Source organism: Rhinichthys klamathensis, unplaced genomic scaffold (genome assembly GCF_029890125.1).
Source record: "Rhinichthys klamathensis goyatoka isolate OS25496 unplaced genomic scaffold, OSU_Roscu_1.1 h1tg000330l_1, whole genome shotgun sequence".
NCBI lineage: Eukaryota > Metazoa > Chordata > Actinopteri > Cypriniformes > Leuciscidae > Rhinichthys > Rhinichthys klamathensis.
The window spans coordinates 2,167,777-2,186,294 of record NW_026606845.1 but is presented as its reverse complement, the minus strand read 5'-3'; the positions used below and the strand labels follow the sequence as shown (position 1 = coordinate 2,186,294).

At 38.8% G+C, this 18,518-nt stretch overlaps 1 protein-coding gene across 1 annotated transcript; it reads right to left on the bottom strand.

The window, feature by feature from the left end:
* Positions 1-1,931: 1,931 nt before the first annotated feature.
* Positions 1,932-17,852, bottom strand: slc25a10b (solute carrier family 25 member 10b). Its single transcript, XM_056272058.1, has 11 exons — positions 17,416-17,852; positions 10,285-10,404; positions 8,432-8,546; positions 4,811-4,859; positions 4,686-4,727; positions 4,555-4,598; positions 4,407-4,477; positions 3,295-3,387; positions 2,797-2,874; positions 2,528-2,584; positions 1,932-2,144 (listed from the first exon to the last, which is right to left on the bottom strand). Exons 1-11 carry the CDS (start codon positions 17,503-17,505, stop codon positions 2,043-2,045), a joined length of 861 nt encoding a protein of 286 aa, XP_056128033.1. The 5' UTR covers positions 17,506-17,852; the 3' UTR covers positions 1,932-2,042.
* Between the last annotated feature and the right edge of the window lie 666 nt (positions 17,853-18,518).

The following is an 18,518-nucleotide window of genomic DNA, read 5'->3' as shown; positions in this document are numbered from 1 at the left end:
AATTTTCGTACCCAGGTAAACACAAACTCGCTTGCAAACCCTTAAAGGGACAGTTCACCCAAAAATGAAAATTAGCCCATGATTTACTCACCCTCAAGCCATCCTAGGTGTGTATGACATTCTTCTTACAGACGAATACGATCAGAGTTATATTAAAAATGTCCTGGCTCATCCAAGCTTTATAATGGCAGTGAATGGCGATTCTGTTTTGAAGTCCATAAAAGTGCATCTATCCTTCATAAAAGTGCATCTATCCATCATAAAAGTGCATCTATCCATCATAAAAGTGCATCTATCCATCATAAAAGATTAAGATGCACTTTTATGATGGACAGATGCACTTTTATGATGGATAGATGCAGTTTTATCATGGAAAGATGCATTTTTATGATGGATAGATGCACTTTTATGATGGATAGATGCACTTTTATGATGGATAGATGCACTTTTATGATGGATAGATGCACTTTTATCATTTTATGATGGATAGATGCACTTTTATCATGGATAGATGTACTTTTATCATGGATAGATGCACTTTTATGATGGGTAGATGCACTTTTTAGATGCAGTTTTATGATGGATAGATGCACTTTTTAGATGCACTTTTAGGATGGACGCAGTTTTATGGACTTCAAAACAGACAGGACATTTTTTATATAACTCTGATCGTATTCGTCTGAAAGAAGAATGTCATATACACCTAGGATGGATTGATGGTGAGTAAATCATGGGCTAATTTTCATTTTTGGGTGAACTATCCCTTTAACGCTTCACGCATGCACACACACACACACACACTCACTGCATGACACAGCGCCGTCTGCTGGTCACGGGTAAATAAGGCTTCTCCAGTGTTCAGATTTCATTCTTAGTGTCAAATCATCAAACTGTCTGTATGCATATACCAATATGGTAGTTTACCAACTTACTCTAAAATATTAAGTTTAAACATTAAGTAAATATGTGATAAACATTTGTTGTTACATGCTTAGTTCAAGTAAACCACTAAGATACATCTAGAAATTTAGGACCAAAGCGTGAAACTGAATTAGTAATAATAAGTCATTTGTGCAACTTATTCACTAAATGCCCCCATTACATTAAACACAAAAAACTACAAGCACATTTGCAGGAATTACAGTAGCTCATTTCTGTCACAAATGATGCAGGATCCGTGTCGATTGTAGAATTATTAGAGATGAACAGAACAGAAAAATAATGAAAAATTAAATCATAGAACCAAGTACAGAAGTTTGACTCGTCTTTCACATTGCAAAAAACCGTTGGATCCCAATCAATCAAGGTTTTCTGTGACCCCTGACCCTAATTAACATCTGTCAATCAAACTCAGCAACATATCTATGAAGTGTCAAATACAGATCTTTGAAAATACAGTATTTGTATCATTAAAACACAATTCATACAAATTGCTTTAACTTTAAAACCATAAATATGGACCGTTTTGTGTGTGCATTTTATGTCTTAAAGCAATAGTTCACGCAAAAATGTCATCATTTACTCACCCCACATATTAATTAAATGGAAAAGAGCTGCATGAACATTATGAAGAAATCAAAAAGAGATGTTTGGCATTAAAAAAAAGGTTTGGAACAACATCAGGTGAGTAAATGATGAGAAGGTTTATGTTTGGGTGAATTATTCCTTTGAAACATCTGCAATAGGAGTATTTATGAACAGCTTTTAAAAAATAATCATAATAATTGGAATCATCATTCATTCATAATCTACAAACATATCTATCCTGATAGATAACATCTATGATCTAAACCTCACCCTGAAGAGTCCAGTCGTCTTTTCCCAGAAGATCCAGTTCAGTGAGTCCAGTTGTCCCAGTTTGGCTCTCGGAGAGTAATGAAGCCGTGTTTCGTGATGTTCGGTGTGTGTCGTGCTGGTCTGGCAGCGTCGTGACGTTGATTATGACTGTGTAGTGTGAGAAAGAGAGAGATTGTCCAGAAATAATACAGCAGTGAGCGCAGCTTCAAGAGGAGGCCAAAGGGGAGAGGTCAAGAGGTCAAAGTTCAGCTGATCACAAGGATGCCGAAGTGCTTCTTCAGCTGCTCCAGAAAGACGAATGTCAGGACGGTGTGAGGAATCAAGCGGATCCCGGCCGGAACTAAACCCTGTCATGCGATTGGACGGAGAGAAACGTTTCACAAAACGATCAGTAATGATTCAATTCACATTTATTTGTATAGCGCTTTTCACAATACACATCGTCTCAAAGCAGCTTTACAGAAAACACACGAGTCCACATTACAATTTAGAGAGATCTGTTCTGAGAGGAAACTGTCTGAGTTATATATTGTATATTCACGGTCTAGTTATTAAATACAAAATCACAGTTAGTGAGAAATTTATTCATTTAAACAATGTAATAATTGAATGCAGAAACAATGAGCTCATTGAAGTAATGAATACTTGTTTGTTAACTAATGATTATGACATTTAGAAAAAACTAGCATGATCACAATGTTTTTTTTTTTTTACTAAGCAAAACTGGTACCTTATAGAAGGCGAGTGGTCCCAGTTTGGCGGTTTCAGAAAGGCAGTGCGCCACACCCTAAAATACACAAACAAATATTACTAATTAGTGATAAACGTATTGAAACAATGATCAGAGAGAGAGAGAGAGAGAGAGAGAGAGAGAGAGAGAGAGAGAGAGAGAGAGAGAGAGAGAGAGAGAGAGAGAGAGAGAGAGAGAGAGAGAGAGAGAGAGAGAGAGAGAGAGAGAGAGAGAGAGAGAGAGAGAGAGAGAGAGAGAGAGAGACTCACTCTGTATTCTCCTTTAGAGTTCATTAATCTCGTCTTTATGACGTCCAGCGGCTGACAGAGGAACGTCGCACAACCTCCCTGAAGAGAGAAAGATGACATGACAAACATTTATGTGTGCAGTCAAACCAACATTTATTCAGACACCTTCAACATTTCTCACATTATCAGTTTATTCGCTATAGTTTAGAAAATGGTAATAAATATGAGCAGAACTCAGAGTTCTCAGATCAGTGGATATTTCTCTGGTTTTGTCCGTCCTTCTGTTAGACTCACACACATGAATCATGTTGAATATCTGTCAGCTGTTAAATTTAACGATGTGTAATAGCGCCCCCTATCGTATAACAATGAAAACACGGAAATTTCCATCAATGGCGAGGAAAGAGTTAAAATGTAAAATGATTACACTTCTACATGTAAATATAACCAATACTGTCCAATAACTATCAGTTATCAAAAATATCCTATGATTGACCAATCAGAGGCTCCAGTACTCACAGCGATGAAGCTGGACAGGAAGTGTGTGAGTATGTTGTCTCCCATGAGTCCTGTGCCCAACACCAGCTGCTTGGCCTGGTCATAACATGCCAGCTGACACACACACACACACACAGAGAAGTTCAGCATCATAAACGGGTAAATGCCCTCATTCTTCCCTCGCGGGTCAAAATGACCCGAAGCCCTAAAATTATACTTAATGTTTGTTTGTTTTTTTGTCCAGAAAGCTTATCATATTTCATTTTGATATTTTTTTCAAATTTTTCATGCAATTTTTTTTTGGAGATTTTTTGTTCTTTTATATTTTACTATTAAATTACTAGATTGAATCAAATAAATAATAAATAAATAGTCATTTAAGCACATTCCTCACATTCTTTCAACTTAAATTCAAAATAACTCACAACTTCATGCCTAAACCTTTTAATTCAGCTCAGAATATTTTACATTGGAAGTCTTTGCCGACCTCTTGTGGAAACATAATAATATAGCATGATATATCATGACTCTTGCCAGTAGATGTGACTCTAGCTCTATGTGGAGCAGATGAGCCGTTTCCCCAGGGTCCTAAAGTCACTTCAGTATGCATTCAGATACACATGTAGACATTATAATATACTATTTTAGTATAGCATTTTTAATTTGAATTTTGAGCATTTTTAGGTTTTCTAGAAGCATTCCTCGCGCTCCATTCATTCCTATGGGGGTCAAATTGAGCCGCGACGGCAGGATTTGTTACTTTTCAAAATTTCAACCACAAAACTCATCGAATCCATAAAAATATTAAAAAAGTGTGTATTCGTGGTTCAAGTGCAACAAAAGTCATGGGATCTTAGACCCCTCCGATTAATTTTTTTTTTTTAAACATTTTCATATTTTTGACTTTTTGATTTTGACCCGAGGGAAGGATGAGGGTTAATCCAAAGCAGTTCACGGTGCATTCAAGTGTTTATGTATCCATCTGTGAGGGAATCAAACCAGCCCCTGATAGACTTTATACTCTTTATGCACTTATTTTGGGGTAAACCTCAATCCTACAATATATAATAAATGTTTTAAGGATAATCCGTAACAGATATTTGATACACTCCCATCATGCACTGCTCCCTCACCTGTCCGACGGTGACGAGAGCTCCTCTACTGGACGCCATAGTGGCTCCTGAGAACAGCCTCCTGGTTCCCTCTGAGAGAGAAACATGTTTAGAGAGAGACATTCAAACATGTGCAGAGGTTAATGACAGATGCAGAAGTGTGCGTTACCTTCCCGCCAGACCCTGAAGAGGCCGTCCAGCGCGTGTTTATAGCTGCGACACACACACACACACGATGAGGTAAATCACATTATGACTGTCTGGTGTGTAAACACTGTTTCTAGATCGAGACACACTCACTTTCTCCTCTGCTCTGCAGGAAGCTTCACATCGTTCTGCATCCTGAAGACATAAACAACATGAAATAAATCACCAGATGAGCTAGCAAACAAACACACCCGTAACACAAACCCCACAACACACACCGAACGTTAACCATGTCTGCTGGAGTCCCGATGAAGCCGCCGGTGAATCCTGCAGAGAAACACAGGCTGTGAGAGGATATCCCAGTATATTGGATTTATATATGCATCAGGGTTATGATCATTAACTAAAAATAAATATTTTCGTTACTTGAAATGAAATAAACATTAAATAGAAAAAAAGTTTTTAAAAAAAGTAAAACTTATTTTAAGTTAGTATTTTTTGCCATTTTTTATTAGTAAGCCTAAAAAATTATATATAAACAAAAACTAATAAACATGACAGACAAACCCCCCCCCCCAAAAAAAAAACAAAAAACGAATGACAAACTTTCAAATGAAAATATAAAAATAAATAAAACTGAAATAAAAACTAATATACAGTATATACTTCATAATATATATTATATATATATATATATATGTGTGTGTGGTGTGTGTATATATATATATAAATAACTGAAACTAACAAAAAGTTACAAAAACAAAACGACAACATTGAGCAAAAAGTTAATATTTAATAAAAACTATAATGCTAAATGAACTATACTAAAATAACACTGTTATGCATGCATTTATTAAATGTCACACAGCATGTTGTCTAAATAAGCTCGCGTAGTTTCATAAGTGAATTGCGAGCGATGAACACGATGGGTCTCTTGCACATTTACCACACTTGTACCAAATGCTGTAATAATGCTCTATTAACCCACTAAATCTCTCAAAACTGTTATGAACTGCTTATTACCAGACATCCTGAATATCATTATTCAGTCCCTTCAGCAAAAACTGTATCCACATATTTGTAAAACTGCAATTGTTAGAAGAAAAACAACCTTGATTCTTCTGTGCTCAGTAACTACAAACCAGTCTCTAATCTGCCATGCCTAGACAAAACAATTATAAAGATAGTGTCCATTCAGATCAATAACTTATATCAACTACAATAAACTTAGAGAGATATTTGACTCTGGCTTCCGGGCGAAGCACAGAAACAGCCTTGATTGGGGTTTTAAACGATCTGCATGTTATTTGGGACTCTTGTTCTTTTAGATCTGAGTGCTGCTTTTGACACCGTTGATCATGTGACTCTTCTCGACCGACTGCAGATCTGGGTCGGTCTGTCAGGTCGGGTCTCAGATCCCACTTAAGCATCAGGGAAACTGTGTTACACCTCCAGGCGTTATACGTGGTTTCTTGTGGTGTTCCTCAAGGCTCAGTTTTGGGTCCTTGTGGAATTACAAATTTAAGAATCTGTTGATCTTACATCCTTACAAGTCAGCAAGTTAAGCAAAGATTTTATCAAGAGGTTCCTGCCAGTCCTGTTCTCTTTATTGTAAGTCAAATGAGTCCGATTACTGAGACTCTCCCCCTTGTTCTGTGAATAGTTATGATTATTGGATTAGGAGTGGTGACACTCCAGAGTCTGGGGCGGGTTATCCTATACCTGGATACTTCATTCGCATGCTTTCTATCCTTCCCTTGGGTCATTGTGACCCGAAACTCATATTTACTTTTTTTTCTTTTTTCAAAATTGAGTGTTCATCAGAGGGGTCCAATACCCTAGGACTGTTCTCGCACTTAAACCACGGATACACACCCAAAACAAAAAAAATGATTGAATGGATTCAATGAGTTTTGTGGTTGAAATTTTAAAAAGTAACACATTGGGCCCATTTGACCCCGTTAGGAATGAATGGAGCGCGAGGAATGCTTCAGTACACATAGAAAAACCTAAAAATGCTCAAAATTCAAACTAAAAATGCTAAAACTTAACCAAAAAATTATTTTATAATGTCTACATGCGTATCTAAATGCAAACTGAAGAAAAAATCTAGTGGCAAGAGTCATGAAATATCATGTTATATATATTTTTTTCCACAAGAGGTCGGCGAAGACACCCAATGTAAGATATTCTGAGCTGAATTAAAAGGGTTATGCATGAAATTGTGAGTTATTTAAAATTTAAGTTGAAAGAATGTGAGGAATGTGCTTAAATTACTATTTATTTATTGATCAAATCTAGTAATTTAAAAGGTAAAGAAAAAAAGAAAATTATTATCAAAATCACATAAAATAAGCTTTCTGGAAGAAGAAAAAAATATATACACTACCGTTCAAAAGTTTGGGGTCAGTGAGAATTTTATTTTTATTTTTTGGAGGAAAGAAATCAATACTTTTATTTATCAAGGACAGTTAAGACATTTATAATGTTACAAAAGATTCTATTTCAAACAAATGCTGTTCTTTTGAACTTCCTATTCATCAAAGAATCCTAAAAAAAAAACTAAAAAAAAACTGTACAACTGACAGACCAACAACTGTTTCAACATTGATAATAATAATAAATGTTTCTTGAGCATCAAATCCTCATATTATACTGATTTGTGAAGGATCATTTGACACTGAAGACACTGACACTGGTGATGCTGAAAATTCAGCTTTGATCACAGGAATAAATTACACTTTACTATATATTCACACAGCTGATTTACACTGGAATAATATTTAATACTATAACTGATTTTTGTTGTATTTTTAATCAAATAAGCGCAGCCATGGTTAGCAGAAGAGAATTCTTTTAAAAGTATTTAAAATCGTACCGACCCCAAACTTTTGAACGGTAGTGTACATATAAATATATAAACATTTTTGGGCTGCAGGTCATTTTGACCCGCGAGGGAAAGATGTGTTACAAAGTGCGAGGGAAGGAAGAAGGTTAAGGTCGTCAGCCAGGCTCGTATCCTCCATTTCTAAACTACAATATACAGCAACCGAACATCTCGTGTTCTCAATAAATAATCCCGCTGAAGACACAAGCGACTCTCCTGGTCTTCTCCTCTAATATTTACCCTACACATGCTGAACAGGCTCATCGAATGCCATGTTTAATTTCACCAGAGTGCAGATGACACACAACTATCCTTCACTTGCCCCAGATTCCCACACTTCACTTCCCACCGTACCGTCCTGCAGAGATTAGAGAGCATTGCGGACGTCTCAGAGCTTCAGCTAAACACAGATCAGACAGAGGTGCTTGTTATCGGTAATGACGCGCGGCGAACATCGATTGCTGCATATCTTTACTCTATCACTAACAGCCAGTAATCAGGCCAAGAACTGATGATGGACATGACCTCCGTTTATTATCATCTCCAAAGTACGTGACATCGTCTCGCCTTCTGACAGTCAGAACCTCGTCCATGCATCCGATACGTCTAGACTTGATACCACATTACTCCAGCACTTCACTTCCTTCAGAGCTGAATCCAACATCCTCAGATTAGTGTATTAATGTCTTCATGGAAATGCCCTAATACGCCTTTCCACTTGTTCGAGTAAAAGTACTCCAGCAAGATCGCTCCGAACATACAGTGGACCAAAAACACGGCTAAAATTTTATTTTATTGTTATATTTTATTTTATCACCTTCTTTTTATTAAGTGTATATGTTTTTCTTTTCTGTGAATGTATTTCTCTTCTGTAAAGCACTTTGTAAAGACGGTGTTAAAAGGTTGCTACATAAATAAAGCTTTACTTACTTCCTCTAAATCTTATTATGATCTGTGTTGCACTGCGCGTCTCATCGTGAGGTAGTTGGTGTGTGTGTGTGTGTGTATTCACCTCCAAACGCGCCCAGCAGGACTTTCTGATAGAAGGGCATGGGTCCCTGACTGCCGCTGCCCATCATGTCTCGCACCGTCTCGTAGATGGCGAACCGCGTGAGGGAATACGACATCTGCGCAGACACACACACACACTCAGTTCATCCTCTTCTGTGTTAGAGGGGCATCTTAACCATGTTTAGCCTGTAAACACTTAACATTAATCTCACACTTAAAGGATTAGTTCACTTTTAAAAAAACTTTTGCTGATAATTTACTCACCCCCCCATGTCATCCAAGATGTCCATGTCTTTCTTTCTTCAGTCGAAAAGAAATTAATCTTTTTGATGAAAACATTCCAGGATTTTTCTGCATATAATCGACTTCAATGGTAGCCAAACGGTTCAAGGTCTAAATGACCGTTTCAGTGCAGCTTCAAAGGGCTTTAAACGATACCAGACGATGAATAAGGGTCTTATCTAGCGAAACGATCTGTCATTTCAAAAATAAATAAAAAAGTTAAAGTTTTATAGGCACAAATGCTCGCCTTGCGAACTCTCCTGTTCGAACTCGTTCATCAAAATGAATGAATCTTTTTTGAGTCAATGACTTGAAAAAAGATTTGTTCATTTTGTTGAACGAGTCAATGACTCGAAAAAAGATTCGTTCATTTTGATGAACGAGTCAATGACTCGAAAAAAGATTCGTTCATTTTGATGAACGAGTCAATGACTCGAAAAAAGATTCATTCATTTTGATGAACGAGTTCGAACAGGAGAGTTCGCAAGGCGAGCATTTGTGCCTATAAAACTTTAACTTTTTTATTTATTTTTGAAATGACAGATCGTTTCGCTAGATAAGACCCTTATTCATCGTCTGGTATCGTTTAAAGCTGAACTGAAACGGTCATTTAGACCTTGAACCGTTTGGTGCCCATTGAAGTCCGTTATATGGAGAAAAATCCTGGAATGTTTTCATCAAAAACATTAATTTCTTTTCGACTGAAGAAAGACATGGACATCTTGGATGACATGGGGGTGAGTAAATTATCAGCAAAAGTTTTTTAAAAAGTGAACTACTCCTTTAAGCATCAGAGATTTCACACTGTAAACTGAAGATCTTGAGTTTCATGAATACACACAGAACTGCTCCTCTACAGGATCACAGTTTCATAACGGTTGATTATACGAAACATGTGCGATCCAACACTTTTTACACCTTTAAAGCTTTACACCTATCATTATCCTTCACACGCAGCACTAAAACACCACGACACCCTGATGTCATTTGCCAGATCTGCATCTGAAACACACTTAGACTATTATTCGTTTGAAAAAATGTTGGACAAAATGTGTTAGTTGAATATGTCATTCTGGGGAATATTGCACGTGATTTATTTGAAAGATCGACTTCCTCACTATTGTTCAGGCTTTCTGCAGTGTCACGGTGAACGTTCATAACTCAGTTTCGGTTTGATGATGATGAAGATAACGTCCTCACTATTGTTCTGCACTGTCACGGTGAACGTTCAGAACTCAGTTTCGGTTTGTCATCTGTAGCTTTGGCAGCGATTTTTCCAAAACACTGTCAAACCTAGAAGATGCATTTTCAGTAAATAAACGAAGTGAATTCATTTGTGTCCGCTTCTTCTTCACGACTCAAACTCTTTGATTGGTACATCAGTGTCCAAACCTCATACACGCTCAACCCGCTGTAGATCCTGATCACATGACCTGTCTCTCTCTAACAGAAAACACACATTAAGTTGATGGCGAAGGCTGTCTGTGTGAAATATTTCGCGTCTCCAGTTTCACAGGCGCTACCAGTGCTCAGTTTTCCCAGAGTTCCCCGCGGGATGTGAACGGATCTGACCTGTCTGCAGAGGGACGCGCTGAGGCCGTTGTAGAGCGCCAGCACACCGTCGCTCTTCACCACGTGCATCGCCATGCCAACCATCCTCATCCTCACCTCCTGCTGCGTCTGCAGGTGCACCTGTTCAACATCATCATCATCGACATCATCAGCATCATCATCACCAACTTCATCATAAACAACATCATCTTCATCATAAACAACATCATCATCATCACCAACTTCATCATAAACAACATCATCTTCATCATCATCAGCAGCACAAAAAACAACAAACGGCATTTTCCTTCACATGAGTCTGAAACGGATACAAAATACAATACAAAACAAAAAAGCACACACACACACACACACACACACACACAACAAACATTTTGTGTCTGGTTTAAAATATATATAAATGACTGAGTCAGTTAAGTGTTTTATACATATAATATAAATAAAACACTCAACTGACTCATATACTGTATATATGCGTGTGTGTGTGTGTGTGTGTGTGTGTGTTTTTCTCTTCTGTTCACCAAGGCTGCATTTATCTTTATCAAAAATACATTAAAATCAGTAATATTGTGAATTATTATTGCACTCTAAATCATCTGTTTTCTATGTGAATATACAGTAAAGTGTAATTTCTTCCTGTGATCAAAGCTGAGTTCAGCATCATTACTCCAGTCTTCAGTGTCACATGATCCATCAGAAATCATGAATAATATGAGGAATTTGATGCTCAAGAAACATTTCTGATTATTATCAATGTTGAAACCATATGCGCTGCTTTTGTGGAAACTGTGATAGTTTTTATTCGTCAGGATTCTTTGATGAACAGAAAGATCAAAAGAACAGCATTAATGTGAAATAGAATAGTTTGTAACATCTAAACATTTTCCAGCTTTTGTTTTTTATTTGGTTCTGAATTGTGAGTTATCAGCAGCCACAAACGAGCCCACGTCTATATGAAATCCCAAATCATTATATCAATTGTGAGAAACATGTAGTTTTCCGAGCACTAACTGTTTGTTGAGCTATGGATATCAGCACATCTGTAAATGCCAACAATGGTAGAAATGTAATTAATGTAAAAATGCATCACGTGACCCAGGGATGACATTTACATGAGGAAAAGGATCTGATTTACCAAACAAATGGTTAATTATGTCATTGCATTACATACACAACACTCTAATAGGTCTAGAAAGAAAACTTTTGAATTTTTGCCAGTTTTTAAATACTTATCTGTCATTCAGCCATTAACGTCTGTGTCACTTTTGGTCAATTTAATGTATCCAATTGGTGAATAAAAGCATGTACTTTTCAGCAATATATATATATATATATAGCGTGTAATAAATATCATCTCTCCAAATAGACTGTAGTTCAACATCAACTGTCTGAGTTGAGCTCAAGTGTGTAAAATGTGCAACAATTTTCTCATTCAAGCATTACATAAATACCTGCACACAACAGGTTGTAACAAAACCTCTCTCTCTCACACACACACACACACACTAGTGCATTGTAGCATGGTTTGAACAGTGGCCAACAATGACTTCACATATCTTTCTGTTGAAAGGAGATGTACACAGTTTAATAATGCAACTGTAACTCGAGACTGAACGGGTCAGCCATAAACAGAAGATGCAGTGTGCAGAATATAGTGGGGAAATATTACAATATCAAGAAGAACATTTACATACATATGTTTGCAACTTGTATCACCCTGTGTTTACCATATTCACAGACCATTGGTAAAACTTTATAATACGACTCCATTAGTTCACATTAATGCACTACTAACATTAACAGTGAGCAATTCATTTGTTACTGTATTTATTAATCATTGTTAATATCAGTTTATGAAAATACAACTGTATCTGTAATGTCAGCTGTGGTCCATTAAACAATATTATCAGATACAGCTTTTGATTGTAATCATTTATTAGTAAATGTCAATGTTTTTCATTGTTAGTTCATGTTCACTAATGTAGTTCACTAATGTAGTTCACTAATGTAGTTCACTAATGTAGTTCACTAATGTAGTTCACTAATGTAGTTCACTAATGTAGTTCACTAATGTAGTTCACTAATGTAGTTCACTAATGTAGTTCACTAATGTAGTTCACTAATGTAGTTCACTAATGTAGTTCACTCAAGTTTACTAATGAATGTTAACACACAAAAGCGTTTGCAGATGACTTATAAAGGTCAAAGGTCGCGCTCAGATTGGACTCACGAGGGTCTCGCTGTCTCTCTTTAAACACACAGTCTGAAGGGTAACCGGGTCAAGTTTTTAACTTCAGCCAGTGTGTGTGTGTGTGTGTGTGTGTGTGTGTGTGTGTGTGTGGTGTTAAACGGTACTTATCTGTGGCTTTTGTTTGGTTTTAGTGAATAGCAGACAATCTGAGCTCACTCAGCCGGATTGCTCAATAAACTCGCTCTCCTTTTTATAATTCATTCATTCGTGTTTCATTCATTCACAGGTGCTTTCCAGCCACCTGATACTCTCCTCTGTGAAACTCTGATGAAAAAACACACAGTAAAACTACTTCTGGAGCAGACACACACACACACTGAAGCAGACACACACACTGAAGCAGACACACACACACACACACTGAAGCAGACACACACACTGAAGCAGACACACACACACACTGAAGCAGACACACACACACACTGAAGCAGACACACACACACACTGAAGCAGACACACACACACACTGAAGCAGACACACACACACACTGAAGCAGACACACACACACACTGAAGCAGACACACACACACACACACACTGAAGCAGACACACACACACACTGAAGCAGACACACACACACACTGAAGCAGACACACACACACACTGAAGCAGACACACACACACACACACTGAAGCAGACACACACACACACACACACACTGAAGCAGACACACACACACACACACTGAAGCAGACACACACACTGAAGCAGACACACACACACACTGAAGCAGACACACACACACACTGAAGCAGACACACACACACACTGAAGCAGACACACACACACACTGAAGCAGACACACACACACACTGAAGCAGACACACACACACACTGAAGCAGACACACACACACACTGAAGCAGACACACACACACACTGAAGCAGACACACACACACACACTGAAGCAGACACACACACACACTGAAGCAGACACACACACACACTGAAGCAGACACACACACACACTGAAGCAGACACACACACACACTGAAGCAGACACACACACACACTGAAGCAGACACACACACACACTGAAGCAGACACACACACACACACTGAAGCAGACACACACACACACTGAAGCAGACACACACACACACTGAAGCAGACACACACACACACTGAAGCAGACACACACACACACTGAAGCAGACACACACACACACTGAAGCAGACACACACACTGAAGCAGACACACACACACACTGAAGCAGACACACACACACACTGAAGCAGACACACACACACACTGAAGCAGACACACACACACACTGAAGCAGACACACACACTGAAGCAGACACACACACACACACTGAAGCAGACACACACACACACTGAAGCAGACACACACACACACTGAAGCAGACATACACACACACTGAAGCAGACATACACACACACTGAAGCAGACATACACACACACTGAAGCAGACACACACACACACACACACACACACACTGAAGCAGACACACACACTGAAGCAGACACACACACACACTGAAGCAGACATACACACACACTGAAGCAGACACACACACACACACACACACACTGACTGAAGCAGACACACACACACACACACACACACTGAAGCAGACACACACACTGAAGCAGACACACACACTGAAGCGGACATACACTGAAGCAGATACACACACACACACACACACTGACTGAAGCAGACACACACACACACACACTGACTGAAGCAGACACACACACACACACTGAAGCAGACACACACACTGAAGCGGACATACACTGAAGCAGATACACACACACACACACACACTGACTGAAGCAGACACACACACACACACACTGAAGCAGACACACACACACACACACACACACACACACACTGAAGCAGACACACACACACACACACACACACACACTGACTGAAGCAGACACACACACACACACACACACACACTGAAGCAGACACACACACACACACACACACACACACACACTGACTGAAGCAGACACACACACACACTGACTGAAGCAGACACACACACACACTGACTGAAGCAGACACACACACACACACACACACACACTGAAGCAGACACACACACACACACACACACACTGAAGCAGACACACACACACACACACACACACACACTGAAGCAGACACACACACACACACACACACACACACACACACACACACACTGACTGAAGCAGACACACACACACACACACACACACACACTGACTGAAGCAGACACACACACACACACTGACTGAAGCAGACACACACACACACACACACACACTGAAGCAGACACACACACACACACTGAAGCAGACACACACACACACACTGAAGCAGACACACACACACACACTGAAGCAGACACACACACACACACACACACTGAAGCAGACACACACTGCTGTGTTTTTGTGATATATGAGGACATTCCATAGGCGTCATGACTTTTATACTGGACAATCTGTATATTCTCTCCCCCTACACTGCCCCTATCCCTAAACCTGCCCATCACACACACACACACACACACTGCCCCTATCCCTAAACCTACCCATCACAGGAGACATGCTGCATTTTTACATTTAAAAAAAAAAACATTGTTTTTTATGTTTTTTAAGCTATTTGAAATATGAGGACTCATGCAATGTCCTCATATATCACGTGTAAGTTGTAATACCAGTGTAATATGCATGTCATTATACACATTTGTGTCCTCATATATCACAAAAACAAAAGCACACACTGAAGCAGACACACACACACACACACTGAAGGTCAAAGCAAGACAAGATAATCAAAGTCCAGCAAACCGGCCTCAACTGGACACAGATGGCAGACATGCTGATCTCACACGTGTGCGACTCGAGGAATCTGGACAAAAGCATATGCATGAACACACACACACACACACACTCTCTCTCTCTCTCTCTTTCTAACACACACACACACACACACATTCTCTCTCTCTAACACACTCACACACACTCTCTCTCTCTAACACACACACTCTCTCTCTCTCTCTCTCTCTCTCTCTCTTTCTAACACACACACACACACACTCTCTCTCTCTAACACTCACACACACACTCTCTCTCTCTCTCTCTCTCTCTCTGATAATGAATGAACACTTCCTGTCCACATGGAGAGCTGATCCTAAAACACCACTGGCCTTTAATATAACAGTACAGCACGCAGAACATGTACAGCCTTTCATCCCCAACTCTATTATTATCAACACATCATTTACAAGAACCGACTGCGCTGTAGGCTATATGACAGAGAAACTCGAGTGTGTGTGAGTCTGTCATCTACAACACCGTTGTTTAATGTCCTTCAACAGTTGCAGGAAGTGTTTGGGAGTCGCGCTGACCTCCGTACTGTTATAATGTGATTACACACACACATTCTTTTGAGTTAGTCACACATGACATCACACGAGGCCAATAAACTGATCCCAAATCAGAGCTACTGACATCTGCCTGTCATTTAACATCTAAAGTGCAGGATGAATTTATTCATTATATTTCTAGAATTAATTTAAATGCTTTTCATTTAAACTTAAATTGAAATATGTACAAAATTGCTTTGATAAAATAAATCAAACCAACAGTTATTTTACACAACATTTGCACAAAATTTGATTGAATCTTTCAAGGATTATTATGTTAATGTTGTTAAAATGGTCAAATATTAACCGATTTATCAGACACAAGGTTTTCGGTAGATTTTGCAATAAATAAGCATTTATATGTTGATGGTGTTAAAATGGCCAGATATTATGAGATTTATTGGATGTAAAATGTCTGTTACAATTCGACTAACGTTAGTCTGAGATTGCTAAAATGGCCAAATATTACAGTCGATAAATATTCTTTAGAACAAGGCTGGCAGTAGATTTTGGGAAAAGCTACAAGCATTATACTGATAAACTGACCAAATATTATATGATTTATTTTCATATAAAATGTTCAGTGGTAAATTTTGGATCTGAAAAACTACACGTCTATTGTGTCCATAGTAGGACACACACTCACTCACCACATGATCTGGGTTTGGGTTTGCACCCAAAAGGTTTTTTTTAATGGCACATATGAATATGTTTGTTTAAAAGTTATGTGGCTGTATAAGCAATAGTGTTAAAATTGATGATAAATTACTATTTCCCTTTGCAGTTTGACTGGCCCATTTTACAAGAAACTGCTAATGCAAAAAAAAAGTTGTAGGCCTAGCTGATGTTTCAAGAACTGTAGGGCCTAAATAATTATATTTTATTACATAATTTCAACACAAAATTATCAAAAACAGTCATTATCATAAAATCACATGGAAATGGTATTGTACTATTGTTGTCCCAAACCTTTTACCAAAAAGTGGCCCAATTTAGCTGAATCACCCATGAATGATATTCCACCCAACGTTTGGCTATTAAAATGGCCAAAGATTATCCAAATTATCAGATGTAGGCTAAACAAACATTCATTGCAGATTGACAAAGCTGTCCGTAGATTCTGGAACAAAATTATTTAAAATGACCAAATATTGTCTGATTTTTTCTGACTTCAAATATTCAGAACAAATTGACAGATTTTAAAACAGACTAGCAGCATTATGATAATAGTGTTAAAATAGCCTTTTCCGATTTATGTTATCAGTCTGGCCGATATTTTCGGTCTCTCGATCAATATGTTTAACTATCAATGATCAAAATGAAGAACTATGAACAGTTTTCTCTTCAAAGCCACACACGCACACACACACACACACAAGTCATGTGCTCGAGCGTTGTTGTCTTCCTCTGGGGATGAAGATTAGACCGATGATCTGTCATTCTACCTGCACTAACCACACACACACACACACACTCACCTTGATCAAGTCCAGAGGGTGCGTGCAGCAAGCGGCTCCACACGACGCGATCCCACCGAAATACCAGCGCGACATGCGTTTCTCCGCCATCTCTCCGGTCCCCGTTGGCTTCTCTTCTCTCGGTCTGGTTGCAAGCGACGCGCGTTGCTGCGTGCGTGGATGATCTCGCTAATCTTCCGCGAGGTCAAGAGCGGAACGGTGATGTTTCCGATGTGCTCGAGACATGCCGAGTGCGTGGCGTGCGTGACCGGGGCGCGCGGACAAACAAAGCGTCGCAAAGTTCACGAGCAGCCAATTGCTCGCGAGGAATCTGGAACGGCCTCCCGGTGCGCCAGATCCTCCTACTGGCACACACACATTACAAACGTACAAAAAGAGATAGAAAAAAAAACACCCATCCGAATGTTAGGTGTTCATTTGGGAACGAGGGCTGGACTCTTAAAGGGACAGTAGGCGCTGAGATGACGTGGGGACTCGGGAGCGCGCTGAGTTACTGCACTGTCACTTTAAGACGAGACACTTCCTCATTCACACGCAACTTTTAGAGGAGGGGTGGAGTCACTGCATTTGGCACAATAGAGTTGCAATACTGTTGTGTAAAATGTTTAGTTGGCCAGTAAACGTTTGTTCTGGAGACATGGCTGACTGACTGACTGAATGAATGAATGTAGGCCTACTGTACTATAATATCTATAGTCTGTCTAAAAATCAAGTAAATAAACTCAACAATAAACATCAATGACATATAATCATTAATAATACTGAACATTGGAAAAAAGACTAACAAAAACAATTCGTGAGACTGTTATGCAACAGCAACAAAAAAACAATAAACGTTTGTTCTCACGTTTTGTCTCAATAAACGCATGTTGAGACATGAATGGCTGACTGAATGAATGAAGACTATCTCTCTATAAAACGTCAATTTATAATGTAGGCCTATTACCATAGAATATTTATCGTCTGTCTAAAAATCAAATACTTTACCATTGAAAAGTTAACCTGACAATCTAAAGTCTCTATCAGCTGCCAGTTCCATGAAGAAAACATTTCTTTATTATTATTATTTGCTTAAGGGATTTGTTGCCATCAGAACCCCAAGC